The following is an 18,120-nucleotide window of genomic DNA, read 5'->3' on the forward strand; positions in this document are numbered from 1 at the left end:
TTCCTTCCAGCCTGCCGCAGTTGGCACCGTGAGCGGCTGAAAACCCCATTTTAAGGGGGTTATTATTTTCTCCTCCTCCCGCTGGGATCCCCTTCACTCCAGGGAATTAAGGTTTTGCCTTACCAGGCTGCCCATGAAGTCGTGGAGCCAAAACGAAGCCAGAGGTGATGGCATCACCCCGCTGGTAGCAGGGTTGCAATTAGTCTCCGGCTCGCTGGGCTCCAGCGATTATACTTGATTATACGAAGTCCCTTTAAAATATCCTGAATTTGCCAGAATTTTTACAAAAGAAACAATTTTTTACTGGGGGGGCAGGGTGTCTCCATCTGGTGCAGGGAAACAGGACCGGTGTCGCAGGGGATGGTGATGCAAACCCCAGCTGCAAAGCTTAGCTTCTTTCTTGGTAAAGCAAAGAAATAACCCTCCTAGCCGTATCTGATTGCAAAAGGGGTTTTTGGCTCTCCCCAAATCTCACAGGGGGGATCGGATTGGGATCAGTCGGGTGTTTAAAAACAAGGGCTATTACAACCACTATTTATTAGAAATGACAGTAAAGGTTGTGTACCTTAGATCATTATTTTTATTATACCATCTGTGCAGCTCCTTACATTTCCCATTTCTCTATAGTACCCACATGGGAGTAATTACAGTTTTCTTCCAAGAAATGTGCGTGTAATCTGGTAATCCCAAAAACCCCCTTTGAAATCAGGCTGCAAATGGTCCCTTAACCTCTGCTGTGGCCAGCGGCCCTGGCTGGGTACGGCCGGGCTGGGCTGGGGCTGCCGGGCACTGCCAGGGCAGCGAGGGAGGGACTGATCCGGGACCTGGGGCTGATCTGGGATGGAACTTGGGACTGCCTGGGGACGGACTGGTCTGGGACTGGGGACACCCATCTGGGACTGGGGATGGACTGGGCTGGGGCTGGGGATGGACTGATCTGGGGCTGGGGAGACTGGTCTGGGACTGGGGATGGACTGGTCTGGGACTGGTATGGACTGGTCTGGGTCTGTGGAGACTGGTGTGGGACTGGGGAGACTGGTGTGGGGCCGGACCGATCTTGGGGAGGCTGAGCTCAGCCCGAGAGCCGGCTCCGGGGACGGACCCTCCCGAGGCGGAGGGGTCCCGGTCCCCCCCCCGACACCCACCGGCCCGGGAGAGACCCCAAGTGGGCGGGTCCGCCCCGCCCCCCGCCCCGCCCCCGCTCCCTGATTTCTCGGAAAGGCGCGCTCTTCAGAGAAAGTGGCGCCGGCCGCTAGCCCCCCACTGGCCGCCTTCCCATTGGATCGCCGGAGACAGCGACGGCCCTCCATTGGGCAGGGAGCGGCTAGCTATTGGCTTAGCGGCCCGAGGGGGCGTGGGCGTGAATTGGCCCGCCCCCTCCCGGCTATAAAAGGCGGGGGGCGGTGGAGCGACGCGGGAGCCGGCGCGGAGCGATCGTGAGCGCAGGTACCGGCGTCCCCCCCTCCCCGTTTAGCTCCACGGGTGTCCTTGGGCAGGGGGGTTATGGGGTGCTGGGACTGAACCCAACCCCATATATCTACAGCCCCCGTGCGTGCGGCGGGCGGGCAGCAGGGAGTGAGCCCGCTTGATGCTGCTTGATGCTGAGCGGTGCTGAGCTGGTGGGAGATGGTGCTGCTGTCCTTATTCCAGGGCAAAGCCCGGGATGGGTTGGGGGGTTTGGGGAGAGTTTGGTGGTGGTTTGGAGCTGGCATGGGGAGGGTGATGGGCTGCGGTGGTGCCTCTGCCAGCCAGTTGTTTTGGTTTTTTTTTTGGCTGCTTGTCCCTCCTGGCGTGGGGTGGGCGCGCAGCTTCGGTGCGTGGGGATGAATTCTTGGCCGTGTCCTGTATGTGGTGGCTCGTGTGGCTAGTGGGAGCGTAAAGGGCTTGCCCAGCCTTTTGTGGAGGGGAAATGGAGCTCTGGCCTCTGCCAGTGATGGAACAATCCTAGAAAATGGGCTGATTTGGAAGAGAACCATTTATGAGGCTTTTTGTCTTGGCATAGCTCAGGTGCAAGGTGTTTGCAAGGTGCAAGGGAGCCTGAAGGGAGGCTGTGTGTACCGCCGGCCCTCCAGGGATGAGCTGTGGCATGTACATTGGGGCATCCAGCTCTGGAGGGGCAGCTGAGATCGAGTGCTGTGCCCTTGGGGTTGTTTTGGCTGGTGGTGTTAGCTATCACCATCCCTGAAAAAGGAAGCTGTGCTGGGCTTGGCCGGGGAAGTCTGTGTGTCCTGCTGGGCGTCAGTAGGGCAATGGAGAAGGGACAGAATTTGGTGGCACTGAGCTGCTGTGAGCCCATGGCAAAGCAGGGACCGCCAGCTCTCAGACTGTGCTGGGAGCATCCTCATCGTCTCCCCAAAACTTTCCCATGGGGCAGTAAATAAAAAAAGAACGAGGGAGAGGCAGTCCTGTAAAATTTGGAGGAGGGCTGTGAGCCCCAAAGGCCTGGAGGGCTGATATTGGGGCTGCTGGTCACTTCTGCCAGGCCACCAACTCCTGAAGTCTCCGTGGGTCTTGCTGTGGAGATGATGGGGGATGCCAGGAGGGTTGAGCTTGGCACTTTGCTTCCAGCTGGGCAGGGGAAGTTTTTTCCTGGGTCTTCCATGAAGTTACCCGGTGGTTTTGGCCAAAAATGACTGGAGGTCCCCAGCAAGGGTGGCTTGACTTCACCCCGCTCCATCCTGGCATTGGTCCCCTGTTTGAGAGGATTGGTTGTGCGACTGCCATCCCTGCGGTGACTCCGGGTGCTGCCTGGAACCAAATGTCTGCCCCCCAAATAGGCAGTGCCCGGCGAGAGGGGCTACCGTCTCCTCCGGGGCAAACCCTTGTGCCAAGACCAGACAGGGACAGCAGTTGTCTCCCGTCTCCTGCAGACACTAATGGGTGTCTGCCCTGGGATGGCCTGTCCCAATGTCACTTGTTCAGGTGACAGCACAACCGGGCGCTTAATCCCCATCCATCTGCTTCCTATGTAACTTATCCCGCAGCAAAAAAAGGAGTAAGCAGATCACCAAACCAGCCTACTTCTGTGAGCAAGAGCTTTGATTCATTGAGCTGGAGGAAGAATTTGTAGTAACTCACAGAAAATTGCCTTGATTTTTTTTATTATAAAAGAAGCAGGAGGGGATTTTCATGTACAGAGATTTGCATGTGGGACCTGCAGAGCTGCTGAGAGCTGCTCGTCTCTGCGGGCAGTGCCACTACCAGCTGTGCGTGTGGCAAACCACAGCAATGGCATGATCCCTCCTTGTACCCCAGCTGTGGTGGGACGGTACTGGGGGAGCTAACGGGGCTCGGACCTCTTGCTCCGTCCAGGATGTGCGACCGCAATGGTGGGAGACGGCTCCGGCAGTGGCTGATTGAGCAGATTGACAGCGAGCTGTACCCTGGGCTCATCTGGGAGAATGAGGAGAAAACCATGTTCCGCATCCCGTGGAAACACGCTGGGAAGCAGGACTACAACCAGGAGGTGGATGCTTCTATTTTCAAGGTAGGGACAGATGGTTAATGCCTTTTCTCGACAGTTCGGTGGCTCTGTGGTGCTGTTTTTTTCCCTTGTTGGCAGCCCCATTGGTGGGAGATGTCCATGCAGTCTCTGGGTTTTGCATCTCTAACCCTTGTAGGAGATGTTTCACCCTGCAGTTGGTCTCCCAGGCTCTTTTGGGGGTATTTGTTTCTTTTTGCCAAATGTTGGTACCGGTTTTAGGTTTGTTTTCAGCATGTTTGAATCCTGGTCTGACATGAGAAGGAGCTGGATTTGCTCCTTTTGACCTGCTCCAAACTTCTTACCAGGCTATTCTTGATAAAAGGCTGGATTTACCAAAAAAACCAAAAAGACTTTGCAGGAGGGAAGGAGGTTTTGGATTTCACTGAAGGGGGGGATTTCCAGTTTTGGGGAGAAAATGGAAAATTCCATCCCAAACTGAAAAGGTCAGGCTATTGCCCAGGAATTCCCTTCCCTCTGTCCCCACTTCCAAATATCTGTACTGGTGAGCGAGTTCACTTTCAGGGCAGTGACCGCTGGTTAGCAGCTGGTTCAGGAGCACTGAGTTATGAGGATGGCATTGAATTCAGCCTTCTGAAAATATATAAATATCTATAACATATGTATATTTACAAAACAATACGTATTTTGCAGTCTCCCTTCAGTGGTAAAATGTATTCTCCCACCAAAAGCACAAATGATGTTCTGATCTTAAAAAGAAACCAGCTTTTGTTTATTAGTCAGGAGCTGGAAAACGAGGTTTATTTTGACTTTTAATTGAGGTGTTACCAGGTCACTAGGAACACCACCGCTTCAGCAGTGATTTCCTTGCATCTCCAGCAGCTCCTGACATGTCGGTGCAGAGATGAAGCCACGTATTAGGACCTTGACCTCTGCTTTTTAAAACTTGGGTGCTGCAGCCCTTCCTGCACCTGGGTGCATCACTGGGGCAGGTGGTGCTGCCCTGCACCCAGATACCCGTTCCCATGTGTGGCAGCCGTGCACGTGTCCGCAGTCTAGGAGCGAAACGGCGAATACGCATGGGGTGGTTGAGAGGGTGCAAGGGGCAGAGAGGCGAGGAGAGCGAGATGCAAAATGCTCTCTGCAGCCCCAGCTCCTTCGCCCTTGGGGTTGAGGGGATTTGCAGAGCTCACGTGAATGATTATTAGTTTTATTTTTGTTGCTTTGTTTTAGGCCTGGGCTATTTTCAAAGGCAAGTTCAAAGAAGGTGACAAAGCTGAGCCAGCTACGTGGAAGACGAGGCTGCGCTGTGCTTTGAACAAGAGCCCCGACTTCGAGGAGGTGACAGACAGGTCCCAGCTGGACATCTCTGAGCCCTACAAGGTCTACAGGATCGTGCCGGAGGAGGAACAGAAATGTGAGTGCCCCGATAAAGGGCTGACCCCCGGCGCAGGTCAGTCCTGTGAGTAACCACAGACTTGTGTTGCTGACCTACATCTGAGCAGAGCTTCCTGGCCAGACTCTGCTCTTCTGCTGTGATGCTTTGCTTGTCCTGCTTTGCAGAAGATGTCCCCTGTGTCACTGTGGTGGCAGGGAGGGGAAGGAAGGACAGGCTTTTTTTTTTTGCCTTTTTTTTATCTAGCCCCTTAACCCCCTAAACAGCTGCTTAGGAAACGTAAACTTCCGTCCTGTAAGGATGGTGTAGGGGCAAATCCAAAATCTGTCTCCACTTGGTGGGTACTTGAGCCCCAACCCCTTGTCCTCCCAGTGCCTGCCCTGGGTGGATGGCAGGGAGCTGCAATAAATCCCTTCTCTCTTACCAGCAGTGATTAGAGTAGCGGTAGTTTCACAGAGAGCAGTTGCTGCTGCGATGTCCGGTGTGGCACAGGTCGTGCTAAGTATATCTCTATTTGTGGTTAGGCGTGTGTGTGCTTTTTCCTATTTTTTAAAGTAAAAAAACTTGTGAAAAAAAAGAAATCTCGTTGTCAGGAAATCTGCCTTTAGCATCTTGGTCTCCTCCAGCCGTGTTCACACGGGGGGCTTGCTGCTGCTATGCAAATGGCACTGCAGGTTCCCACCAGCAGCATGACTGTGCTTGGGGTGGCTGGCAGAAAAAGGAGAAGCAGCAGCAGCCCTGGTCTCTGGGGTGCTCAGAAAAACCCCAATCTTCTCTGCTCTAGGTCTGTCTCTGCTAGCGGCCGAATTTTTTATTTGCCTTGCTGCTGGTCACTGTGCACTGGGGCAGTGGGTTTCAGATGGGTTTTTGGTCCTGAAAAGCAGCTCTGGATGGGGCTGCCAGCCCCGCCTGAGGTGCTGTTCACCATGCTGTGGTTCTCGGTTTCATAACTTTCACGGGGTGAAGGGTTTCTAAAACCCAGTGGCGAGATGAGCCGAGGCTGGGGTGCTGTGTATCCTCACTGCATCCTGGCCTCTCCTTCCAGGCAAAGCGAGCATTGCCAACGGGAGCAGCCTGAATGACGTCACGGAGATGGACTGCGGTTCCTCTGCAATCGATGACCTCATCAAAGAGGTAAGCCCTCGCTGTAGCTGCAGGTCGCCTTGGCTGGAGGTGGACTGATGGCATCGGGTTGCCTGATAGCAATGCCTTCCTAAAATTCAATCTGCAAAGCTTTGGGGATCAGCCTGGTGAGCAATGCTGGGTTTCGCAGCTCATTCGCGTGAGCCAGCGCCGGCACGTGGTTGCGATGAACAGCTCACTTTCCGGGCAGGCGAGACCTTTGCTGGGGGACGGAGGCTGTTTTGCAGCTCTATTCCCCTTCTTGGTGGTGTCACCTTGGGCTGCTTCTGCTCGGTAGCTCTTGAGGGTGTTATTTGAGCCTACGGCCCGGGGAACGCCAAACTTAATCTTTCTAACCAAAAAAATTCATTGGCATCCCGTTGGCATTGCCATTCGGATCCTCTCCGAGTGCTGCAAGTGTCTCGGTGCAGGGCAGTGGCCGCCCAAGGCGTTGAAACTGCTCTGATCTTGGTGTCTGGTCTTGCACAGTCCCCCTGCGTAGATGAATACCTGGGGATGATCAAGAGAAGCCCCTCACCCCTCCAGGAGACCTGCAGAAACCCCCCAATACCCGACTGGTGGGTGCAGCAGCCCAGCCCTGGTAAGTAGCTGACAGTGTGTGTGGTGTTTAATGGGACAGGGTTTTTTATTCAGGGCAGAAAAAAACTTACTGTACAGCAATGGTTAATGGGCAACAGTTGTATTTTGTCTTCCTTATTAAGAATGCTTAAAGTACTCATTATGAGCACTGTGCTTGGTACCAAGCACCTGACAGTGTGCATTGCACAAGATTAAATCCACCTGGGAGTATTTGCTGGCATCTTCTGTGTGGGACCTGGGAGAGAAAACTGGGGGGGCTGCTGGTGGAGGGGAGACAGTGCGGGATCGGAGTTTGGGAGCTGGGCATGCAGGCACAGCTCAGCTTTCTGTCTGCCCACAGCATTGCCCCTGATGAACGGATACTCCAGCTACGAGCAGCATCATTCAGGTAAGGCAGCTCCCCTGCTTGGTTCTAGATTGTGGCCATCGAATGCCTTTTTGGGGCTCAGCTTCGTGTGTGTTGTGTCAGAAGGCAGCTCTGGCTCTGCTCCCCACCTTGGGGGGAGGCTTTGCTCTGGGTTTGGGAGGTCCTGTGCCCTCCTGAGCATCCACAGGGTTTGCACGCTGAGCGGGGACACATTCTGCCTGTTGTCCTGTGGCCGTGGTCCTGGCACAGGGAGCTGCCCTGGGATGCTGGGATCAGCTGTGACTTTAGCGTGGGGAAATCTGCCCCCAGCAAGGGAAGTGTGGAGGAAAGGCAGGAGGAGGGGGGTTCAGTATCAGGAGCTCTCACTTGCTGATCAGCACTGGCTGAGTGCTGGAGAAGATGTCCTCTAGCAAGTAGGAGGTCTCCTCCATCAAGTGAGGCTTGCTCCCAGGGAATCTTGCTACTCATGGAGTTTGGGCATTGCAGGGAAGAGCAGGCAGGGTTTGTCTTCTCCCGACGGGTGGTGTATGTGCCCATCTCCTCCCAGGTTACTCCCAGATGGTGATCAGCTTCTACTACGGTGGGAGGCTGGTGGGTCACATCACCACCTCGTGCACCGAGGGCTGCCGGATCTCGCTCAGCCAGCCCTCCGGCCACGGCGAGAAGCTGTACGCCCCAGATGCCCTGGAGCATGTGCGGTTCCCCTCGGCCGATGCCATCCAGAATGACCGCCAGAAGCAGATCACTAGGAAGCTCTTTGGGCACCTGGAGAGGGGTGTCCTGCTGCACAGCAACAAGCAGGGCATCTTCATCAAGAGGCTGTGCCAGGGCAGGGTCTTCTGGAGCGGGAACACTGTGGTCTACAAGGACAGGCCCAACAAACTGGACCGGGATGAGGTGGTGAAGATATTTGACACCAACTTGTTCTTCAGAGGTTTGTAGGAGCGTTTTCCTCTTTCTCTTTGTCTGCTTGGTGGGGTTGAAAGGGTGCAGGCGTTGGCCTTGGAGCACTTGGGAGTTATCCCTGTCCATCACCGATGCTCTGGATGAGTAGCTGATGCTACTAGATCTAGGAAGGAATAACCTGGTGTCTTGTGTCACCAGCAAACTCCTCCTGCTTGGAGGCTTTGCATAGCAAAGCTGGCTTCTCTTGAGCCCACAGCTTTCTTCCGCGGCAGGGTGCTTGGTCCTGAAGCTGTGTAGTAAAGGCAGGCAGCCTCCAGCTGTGCCCTTCTCCTTGCAGAGCTGCAGCAGTATTATAATAACCAGGGCCGCTTCCCAGACAGCAGGGTCATGCTGTGCTTCGGAGAGGAGTTCCCAGATGCGGTGCCACTGCGGTGTAAACTCATCCTTGTCCAGGTATGAAGGGATGCCCTTTGGAGCTCTGCTGCTGAATTTCCCACCTTGTCTGGACCATATTGTCTGTGTCCCCTGCCCCAAGCAGGGCTCTAGCTTCAACCCTTGGAGCCACAGGTCATTTGGGTGCTTGAATTAGTCAGGAGGCAGGTGTGGCATGAGTATTGGCTTATTCACAACCTCCTGAGAGGTGTTTGGGCTGCTGCTTGTCAGGGGCTCCTTCATCTGGGTAGATCATGCTTGCAAACAAAGCTCCCGAATGCCAAAAGTTTTTCTAAGCTGCTAGGAAATTTGTTCTTTTTCCTCCTGTTCCTTGGCACTGGGACCTCAGCCCCCTCCTGTGGGAAAGGGGAATAAATCCCTGGAATGGTTGAGTTAAGGGACAGCCTCAAGCTGAACAGCCAACAGATGTAGTGAACAACCGTAGTGGACAGCAGTGGGGTTGGGAAACCTTCAGGAGGGTGAAGGATGGGATGAGAGGGGCAGTCCCTGTGACTCTGGACAGAAGCTTTTCCCTGGAGAAGCTAAAGCAATTTGGGGATCTCAAAGCCTTGGGGCAATGAGTAGGGTGTTTCTGGAGCCTGCAGCCAGTGTGGGACCTCCTTGGGCCAACAAGGCTATGGCAGCAGGGACACGGCATGGAGGGTGCAGGGAGGGTGTTGCATCCGCTCTTGAGCAAGCAGAGACCCACCAAGTCTGTGAGGTCCTGGAGGGGATTTTACAAGTTCGGAGACTGGTCCTATGCCTCCCTGCACAACTTTCTGACCTGGTCACCTCTTCTTGCCTGGGGTGTCTGCACCAGAGGATCACTCTGCGTGTGCTGGGACGTCCCCCAGCCTGTCCTCTCCTCCATATAGCTCTGCTGGGAGAGGAGCTCTTGTGGCTACTCCTTTTCTCCTAGAGGTGCTTGTGCCAGGGTGGCTTGTGGCATTGGACCTGTTGGCCTGGCTGGCCCTGGTCACCCGTGTCTGTTTGGCAAACTGGTCTGCTACGTCTCTCCCACTCCATACCCTGCTGCCTGGGCTGGTGGGGGTGGATGGCAGTAGTGGGAGATGCCCGAAGAGGTTCCTCTTCGTTCAGTCTCTTCATGACTTTGTCTTTTTGCATAGGTGGAGCAGCTGTGTCTCAGGCAGGTGGTGGAGGAGGCTGGGAAGACCTGCAGCAGCAGCCCCATGCTCCCCATCGCCGATGAGACGCAGCATGACCAGGTGTACAGGATCTTCCAGGACATCTGTGGGACGCACCAGCGGCCACTCTTCAGAGAAAACCAACAGATTGCTGTCTGAGCCTCCTTCTCCGCGGACATAGCACAGTGGTTTGGGTTGATTTAGACCCAGTTTGGTTCCATTAGTGCCTAAATTCTCCTTTTGGAAAGTTGGTTCTTGTTCTTTGCTGTTTCCAGTCTGGAGGCTGTATAAATACAGCAGTAAAAATTGCTGAGAAATTAGGTTGAATGCTCAGTGTCTGTCCCATAGACACCAAACTGATAAAAATGACTTTTGTACCAAGCAGGGTAGTCTGTGTACTGTTGTCTGTAGCTAATGGCAGGGGGAGGAGGGAGCATCTGAGCTGTGCGGGAAGGTTAGGGCTGGGAGTGCTTTGCGTTGCCTTTGTTAATGGCCAGTCAAGCAGAACTGAAAATCAACAGCTATAACGACCTGCCCCAGTGGTCTGCAACTTGGACCTTGCTCAGAATAGCAATTGGGTAGGAGGTGACTCTTGGAAAAACCTTAAAATGCTCAAATGTAGGAAATTCTTTCCAGAAATCAGATTGGTTTCCCCCCCTCCCCTGCCCCCAAAGAGTCCTGCTGATGGAGGATAGGGTATGCCTTCCAAGGAGAACCTTCTCAAATTCTTTATTTTTGCTGAGAGGTTTATATGTTTATTTGTAATACCAAAGTATTCTGAAATTTGGAAACCAATGCAGAGATTATATATGTAAATGTTGAATATAAGAACTTAGGAATCTTAATTTTTCCTAACCAGAGACAGAGTTTATATAAATATATAATATCTTTAATTTTAAAGATTGCAGCGTAGTGTGACTAGTTTGGCTTCACCCTCCCAAACGCATGTGTTGGTCTCTCCCAAGCGTGACCAGGCAGCGGCATCCATGTGTAAATCCTCATTAACACGCTTTGTGTGTGCACCCAGCACAGGGGAGCTGCTTGGGCATGGGGCTTGTGCCTTGCAGCGGACACGAACCAGGACTGTACATGTGTGTGTGCTACTAAGCTGCCTATTTATTTCATGCCTGTAGTTTATGAAATTTTTTAAATTTTTTTATCTTCCTGCAATTAAAGTGCTATATTTTGTATTTTCCCTTGCAATGTGGTTTTTGGTTGCGATGAGTGGGGTGTTGTATCTTTGGTGGTGGTGGGGGAAGGAGCCTGGTATCTCTGACTTGCTCCGGCGGTGGGGTCTGTGTTAAGCCTCTGCTGTCACCTCTCTCCTGCTCCGTATCTGCCCGGCTTCATCTCTGGGGCAGGAGAGATATGAGCCAAAATGCTGTAATGCAATGAAGTGAGGAAAAGGGTATTGCTTGTTGGGCCTCGATTCAAGGGAACATGAGGATGGGTCCCTGCCCATCTACCACAGCGCTGATGGGGGCTGTGATGCTCCAAGGTCATGGGATGGGGGTCACTTATTTATGGTCCTGCTCAAAGACATACTGTAGTCCCTTCCTCCTTCATTGCCTGGTGGAGCTGTTCCCTGCTGTATTCTCTGTCCACCTTTCTCATGGGGCATGGTTAGTGGTGGTGGGCGTTGTTTGGGGAGAGCCAAGGGCAAAAAGGGAGCATCTGCCTTGATCAAACAACAAAGTCAATGTTGCAGCAGGGGAGACAGAGCATCTGCATCCTTACCTGCCTTCACTTCAAGCCTGTGTTTGGGGCAGCACCTCAAGAGGTTCTGGAAGGGTGTGAAGACCATGTTTTGATGTCACCTTGCCCCCTGTGATGGAAAACCACCACCCGCTCCTTCCCCACAGCAGGCTCTGCCATGTGCCAAGGGGTGCCTTCATGGGGTGACCCTGGTACCCAAGGTACTGGGGGATGTAGGCGCTTGTGAAGGGGATGCCTGGAGATCCAGTCTCCTTAGGAGATGCTGAGGAGGTGGATGCAAAGCTCTTATCCCTGCTTGGATATCAAAGTAGATGGCCTGGTTTTGGCTGGAATGAAGTTAATTTTCTTAGTACCTGGTGTAGTGCTGTGTTTTGGATTTAGGATGATAACATGCTAATGTTTTAGTTATTGCTAAGCAGTGTTTATACTAAGCCAAGGATTTCTCAGCTTTTCATACTGCCCTGCCAGCGGAGGTTGGGAATGCACAAGAAGCTGGGAGGGGACACAGCCAGGACAGTGGAGCCAAAGGGGTATTCCGTACCATATTATGTCATGCCCAATATATAAACTGGGGGGAGATGGTCAGGGCACCATGGCTCAGGGGTTTGGCTGGGCATTGGTCATCAGGTGGTGAGCAATTGTATGGTGCATTACTTGTTTGGTATATTCTATTATTATTATTTTCCCTTTCTTTTCTCTCCTATTAAACTGTCTTTATCTTAACCTACAAGTTTTACTTTTTTTCCCTGATTCTCTTCCCCCATCCCACTGAAGGGGAGGGAGTGAGTGAGTGGTTGTGTCGTGCTTAACTGTTGGCAGGGGTTAAACCATGACAGCAGATAAGCCCTTTTTTGCTGCTCTACCTTTTTCTATTAATGACAGAGGCCTCCCAAAGCATGAGTGTGTGGTGAGGGCACAGTTAAGACCTGAGGACCCTGAGCCGGAGTGGGTTGACTGGGTCCTTCCAAAGGTAAGCGGTAGGTGCACAGTGCACAACACACAACTTACATCACCTAAAAAGTGCTCTGAGATGGGAGACCTAGCTGAAACTTTGTGGTTATACACTAGGATTAAGGGAGGCACAAGTTATTTATGCTATGAGCACCCCACTCTCTGGCTAAGCTGTTCTCCATGCCCCAGCCGTGTTGGTGGGATGCTCGTAGTCCTGCCCGTGCCTTGTGCGTGTCCCTTGTGGGCTTTGCAGCACGTGGCTTCGGCGCTTCTGAGCGGAGACGGCTGCAGACCAAGATTTTTGAGGATGCACCAGGATCCTACGTGCAATGAAGTCCCCCAACTCCTGTAAGCTCTTACGGGATGCTTGGTCGCGGAGGTGGGGATTGCACCTTGTAGGTGCACCGGCAGCGTTCGTCCCCAGCCTTTCCCTGCTCCTCCTGAGGACCATTGCGGTGTCCCCCGTGGGGTTTAATCCTGTCCTTTGTGCTCCTTGAGAGCCTGAGGAAGACTCACCTCCCTGTGGGTGAGGTGCCTGGTGTGGGAGGGGGAGGCGGGAGGTGGGAGCGAGGCACCCACTGCGGTTTGCGCTGGAACAACCTGTGCCCACTTGTGAAACACATGATGGGCTGCAGGCTGGGACGCCATTAACACCGCTTGCGGTTTCCCCAGATGTCCTGGTGCAAGTCCTTCCTCAGAAACCACCATCTTGTGCTTGCCTGGAGCCACCTGCTACGTATTCAGGGCTCTTTCAATTTCCACCCCAAGACCGCGGAAGAGCGGTGGGGAGCAGAGGTACCTTTTGTTGGGCCCGGCTGCACTGTTTATTTTTAGTGCTACCATCATGCCTCAGAGCCCAGAGCTCGGTTTGGGACCTTGCTGTGTAAAACCAGCAGCACGGCTCCCATTCCTAATGGCTTTCAAGCCATGTCCAAGAGGGGACAACTGGTAGGCGTGGAGGGACTGGGAAGGAAACCGTGGGACAGGGTCTTATGGCAGAGGTGGGATGCAAGAAGGATAACATGGTGGGGTGCATGACTGCAGCCAGGGTCCCCTTTTTTGCTCAGGTCTCGGGTAGGACTTGCAGTAGTGTTGGGTTCGTGCTTAATGCTTGGCCCAAGCTGGACTTCCCCATCCCGAAATCCAACACGGGAGAAGCCTCCGAGGCTGATGCTGACTCACAAAGGACCAGCAGACAGGAGCAGGTTTTGAGGTAACTACACCAGATTGCACTAAGGGATGCTCTGGCCCAGACTTGCGGTAACCTTTGTAAAAGCCAGGAGGAATTTCTGCACATCTCATACCTTTTCCCCAAACCTCTTGGCCAGGCAGGCAGGGCACTGCCGTCCCCATCACCCTGGCTGGGGAGCTGGTGCTGGTGGTGTCCAGGAATGCCCCGACCAGAGGCAGCACCTGCATCCCAAGCACCCGTCCCTGCACCTCGCCTGATCCCCGGCAGCTCCGGTGAGCTGCTCAGTGCAGCTGCGCCGAATCTTAGTGGTTTTGGGTGACCGGAGACTCAAATACTTTCGTTGGTTTCTGTTCACTTGGGTTCTTCTCTATGGCCTCACTGAAGTGAAACCTCAGTGCCTGGTGTCTGCTCTTCTTCGTCAATGGCTCATCTGTTGGCAAGTCCCAACAGTGACCCACGTCTTCAGGTGAGGGTCCCATCCCCAAATCCTGGGGATGCAGCACCCACTGCATACAGCATCTGTAGCACAGGCTGCATCCTCTCCACTGAATGATTCTCACTGGTGTAGCAGGATCATGGGTAGCATGAATGAGAAGCTCAAAGGCTGTCATCTCCCAAATGCTTGCTGCTTGTCCAAATGGGATTTCCTCCACCTTGAGCATGTGTTTGAGTTGGAGCAGTAATGTCATCAAACTCCTACCTGATGTGGAAATATTTCCTTGCTTCCTGGGAAGGCCAACCCAGGTACCAGGTCCTGCTGCTCCTCTGGAGAGGGCTGCAATCCCTGAGGACATGGGAAGGTACTTTCTGGGAGATGCCCACGCTAAACTCCTGCCTTCAGGAGCAGAAGGGGAGAGTGAAAATTTCACATGGGAAAGAGAGAGAAGCTTGGTTTCCAGGGAGGAAGACTGACCTTTGCTTGCAAGAATTACATGGTTCTCCTTAAGCATGTTTGGGAAGGAGCAATGTGCTTACCCACTCCTCCTATCAGCCAGCAGAGAAGGGTGGAGCAGGGCAGACAATGTGAGGGAATTTTCTACTGACCCCTTCTCTAAGGTCTTCCAACATAAAGACGTCTACTCTGTGGTGTACACTGGAGTACTTTGATTTCTCGGTGCTGCAAAGGACTTGATAAATCTGATGCTTTGCTCGCTGACTTGGGGTGTTATTTGGGTTTAAAGCCAACCTTACTGCTGAGATTTGTCATGGCTGGAAGGTGGTTGTGCCACTGGGGAAGCATTTTCCATGGGAGAAAATGAGCCTGCTTATATCCTGCAACGTTCTCAGTCTTGTTCCTTAATGTGCTTCAGTAGTTTCCCACGACGTGCCCTTCAACAAATGCAAAAAGGACCGTGGCATGTGGCTTCAGGAGCAGAATTCAGTCTCTGCGAGGACAACCCGCTTCTACCCATCCCTCCTACACGCTTGAAATGCATGGCGAGGAGTTACCTGGTGACAAGTCTCCTGCATGGAGAACAAGCTTGCTGGACTGGGGAGAAGGAAGGTGAGGTTTGGTCCTGCTAAAGCTCCTAAGATTTAGCCCATCTCATCCTGGAGAAAGAGCAAAAGCTCTGCAGCCATCTCCATCCAGCTCTGGAGGCCAAAAGTGCTCTGTGCAGAGAGACGACCACAATTCAATCGTAGGTCCCAGCTCACAGTTGAACTGCTCAGGAATACAACGTAAACCAGCTACAGCTGCTTCCTCCAACCTGCTGCTGCTGCTTGGCATGGGCCCCCACCGGCCCCTATAGGCGTTAGAAAAGAAACAGTCACTTTTTATTTCTAGACACCAGGGTTTCCAACTGGTTTGATTGCTCAATGCCCCCATTTCAGCACAGCAGCCTGTCCACGACGAGCATCTCTGGGCTCTTCCTGCGAGCGTGTTGTAATATGGGAAGCACCCTCCTTCGCATGGTCACCAGCGGCAGGATATGTCCTCCCTGCCCTCGGGAAGGCAGGAGAGCTGCGTGGGGGCTCGTACGTCCCTCTCCAAGGGGTTTGTACCCCCTTGGGTGATCTTATCGCCAAGGACATCTCAGTGATGCCTTGTGAAGGAAGGCTGGCAGGTCAACCCACCTGGAGTTGTCCTTGGTGGGACTCAGAGGACTTGCATCGTTGTGTGACTGCTCAGTGCTCACACTGGCATTATGTGGCACTCCCAATTCACCCTTGCTTTGGATGGTCACCCTACGTGGCCGGTGGGACTCGGTTCATGTGTCAAAGCACAGCTCTCCTAAAGTCAGACCTGTGCAGGCAACGGAAGGGGAGCGATGGTCTGAAGGCACCTCGACAGCTCTGGGCATCTCAGCTTCGTCGGGGCTGGCTGAGAAGGGAGATGAGGCGGTCGGTAGAGCTGAGGGTGCGAAGGCTGAAGTTGCAGGATCTGAGCCTGCGGAGACAGCCAGCCTGCTGATTTCCTCAAGCGAGGCTTGGCTGCAGAAAGGTCTCACGCAGAGGAAAGGAGATCCCAAACTCCAGCAAGCATGACAGCCACTTATTTTTCTGAATCCTTTTTTGACTGATGACCTCTTCCTCCTGCAAGTCTTTGCCGTAACACCAGATACAAGGTCATGAAAACAGGCTCCACCCAACCCACAGCTGCAAAAATACACAGGGGCGAGAAGAAATAGGATGATACTTGCTTTGTTTTGTCAGACTTTTGGGTTTATTATGAGACCAAGTCTGCGAAACCAAGGTCCAGGCTGAAATCCCCTCCCTTCCCCTCGAGTTTGCATGAGCCTAGATGTTGTGTCCTGCTCTGAGCCTATTTTTAGTGCATGCAATTTGCTTGCAATAACACAAACACCCTGATGCATCGAAGTATCTGGCACCATAAAATACAGTCAGACAGTTTTATGTATGAGTCACAACCCACCCAGATACCAGGTAACCTGGGCCTCTCTTGCTTTTTGGAAGAGTAATATGGAAGGACTTCAACTCAGCCCTAAAACACTCATGAAAATGGGAAGAAGCGAAAGGGCATTTCAGGCTGTTGCACAAAGAGATCTTTGAATTGTGGCAATTAAAAAAATACTCCAAGCTGGAGAAACATTCCTTTTCCTTCTCCCCCCCGCAATGTGTGAGAGTAGCTGGGTGTTCAGAAGACTTTCTCCAGCTATCGATGAGAGTGTAACTCACATGGGTTATGTAAAGTTTCCTTACTTTTGCTGGATGTTTTACAGGGAAAGGCTGAGAACCACGAATGATAGCATGATTTTGAATTTTGGAGCAAGTAGGCTGTAGATTTCAATAATATCGATTGCCGACATGCTACGGTTCCTGATTCTTCTTCTGACGGGCTTCAAAGGGAGTTTTGCCCCAGTTCATCTCCTGCATCTCCACTGCAATGAGCCAAGAAAAAAAGTGCTGGAGGATGGTGCATGGGTGTTGGAGCAGCTGCCGTGAATCTGCACTGCTTTCACCTATCTGCTGTTTTCTGCTGCAAGACTCGGTGTTGCTGAGCCAGACTGTGAGCTTAAGCTGCCTTAAGAAAGAAATGTAGCCTGTATCTTGTAACTTGAGGCTGAGGGAGAGCAGATGGCAGTGACAGTCTCCGTCGCACTGGAAAGCAAAGCGTGCGGACGGGACTTATCCTGTTTGCCCTCGCCCACGAGCTGAGTGCTGCGAGAGGCGGCTGTGCCGTGCGGACGCTTGCAGGGCTGTTGTATTTGGACAGGGAGAGGTGTGTGGAGCAATTTCTATCACCCCAACTGGAGGACGAGGTCAGGGATGACCCTGAAACAGCAGCAGCTGGGCAGCCTCTGGCTGTTCTGAATGTGGCGCTTGGATCTGGCTGTGATCGGGAATTGCATCTACCTCTTAGCTTGGTGCTGAGCTCCGGCTCAGAAACTGGAATTGTAATTCAGTGATGGCCCATTTGCTCACCGAGGCCGTAAAGGAAACACACATTTCCTTGACGTCAGATGCCTTGGTGCACCAGAGCCAGGTCTCCACCCATGCCATGCTGCAGCGGCTGTGTCCAGGGGCCACCAAACATCACCTTGGTCTCTCCATGCCAGCAAAGTCACCTCCACCGGTTAATCCAACACTTCTCATTCAACCCCGGTCTCCTCCCACACCAAACAGCCCCATTCCCTGCCTAGCCTTGCACCTTAGGCCAATACCGTGCAAATCCACCCTGGGACCCGAAACTTCTTGAGGCTCCTGGTGAGGTTCCTACCAAAACCAGCGTTTCCCCATTTTTTTGCACAGCAATGGCAGAGCAGGTCTCCATCAGCTGGGTGCTGCAGCTCCTGGGGGAGGCATGGGGTGGGGGGACCGAGGTATGTGGAAGCAGCACGGTGGTTCGAAACAAGTGATTCCCTCGTCTGGATCTTTCTGTTCTGTATTTCTCTTGAGAAGTAACCACTTCTCCCCGAGATAAATCTGGCTCATGGACACATCCGCAGGACGCAAAAGGCAGTGCGTCTGCAGGTTGGTCTTCCCAGTGAGCACAGCTAGAAAAATAGAGGGATCGGTCTAGGGAATGTTTTTATACCTCTGCCCCAGAAAAAATAGTCTCTTTTTATTTTGGAGGAGAGTCTGGACACCTCTTTTGTAAGAATCCCAAATATTTAGAAATTGCCAGTTTGCTTTGCTGCGTCTACCCACGTTCCTGCTCTGGGGTTTTCTCTGTTTGCTCCTAAATGCTCACCACTACTGCGACCTCCCCTCCTTCCCTGGGATGCTGCTGAGGTCCGAAGGAGACCCACTCCATGAGGAGATAGGCAAAGCCTCACAGCTCTGTCTCCTGGGGCGGTGAGTTTTCAGGTGGAGAAGGGAAGGGGTGACTTGATTGCACTTCATGCAAGGAAGAAAAAGGCAATAGCAATTGTTTCCTCATGGTGTCAC

General features: G+C 52.9%; 1 protein-coding gene across 2 annotated transcripts; it reads left to right on the forward strand.

The window, feature by feature from the left end:
- The first annotated feature begins 1,427 nt into the window (after positions 1-1,427).
- Positions 1,428-9,897, forward strand: IRF8 (interferon regulatory factor 8). Of its 2 annotated transcripts, XM_010579631.1 has the most exons (9): positions 1,428-1,446; positions 3,313-3,487; positions 4,676-4,859; positions 5,884-5,972; positions 6,450-6,561; positions 6,901-6,948; positions 7,475-7,861; positions 8,171-8,286; positions 9,393-9,897. In XM_010579631.1, exons 2-9 carry the CDS (start codon positions 3,314-3,316, stop codon positions 9,567-9,569), a joined length of 1,287 nt encoding a protein of 428 aa, XP_010577933.1. In that variant the 5' UTR covers positions 1,428-1,446; position 3,313; the 3' UTR covers positions 9,570-9,897. The 2 variants fall into 2 exon arrangements, with proteins under 2 accessions (XP_010577933.1, XP_010577934.1); XM_010579632.1 differs by lacking the exon at positions 6,901-6,948.
- The last annotated feature ends 8,223 nt before the right edge of the window (positions 9,898-18,120 follow it).

The sequence above is a fragment of the Haliaeetus leucocephalus genome, unplaced genomic scaffold, assembly GCF_000737465.1.
Source record: "Haliaeetus leucocephalus isolate CR32 unplaced genomic scaffold, Haliaeetus_leucocephalus-4.0 Scaffold668, whole genome shotgun sequence".
In the NCBI taxonomy this organism is placed as follows: domain Eukaryota; kingdom Metazoa; phylum Chordata; class Aves; order Accipitriformes; family Accipitridae; genus Haliaeetus; species Haliaeetus leucocephalus.

Coding starts and splice junctions, on each gene's coding strand:
- IRF8 (XM_010579631.1), top strand. CDS start 3,314: ATGTGCGACCGCAATGGTGGGAGACGGCTCCGGCAGTGGCTGATTGAG. Junction 3,488..4,675: donor TGGATGCTTCTATTTTCAAG/GTAGGGACAGAT, acceptor GCTTTGTTTTAG/GCCTGGGCTATTTTCAAAGG. Junction 4,860..5,883: donor GCCGGAGGAGGAACAGAAAT/GTGAGTGCCCCG, acceptor CTCTCCTTCCAG/GCAAAGCGAGCATTGCCAAC.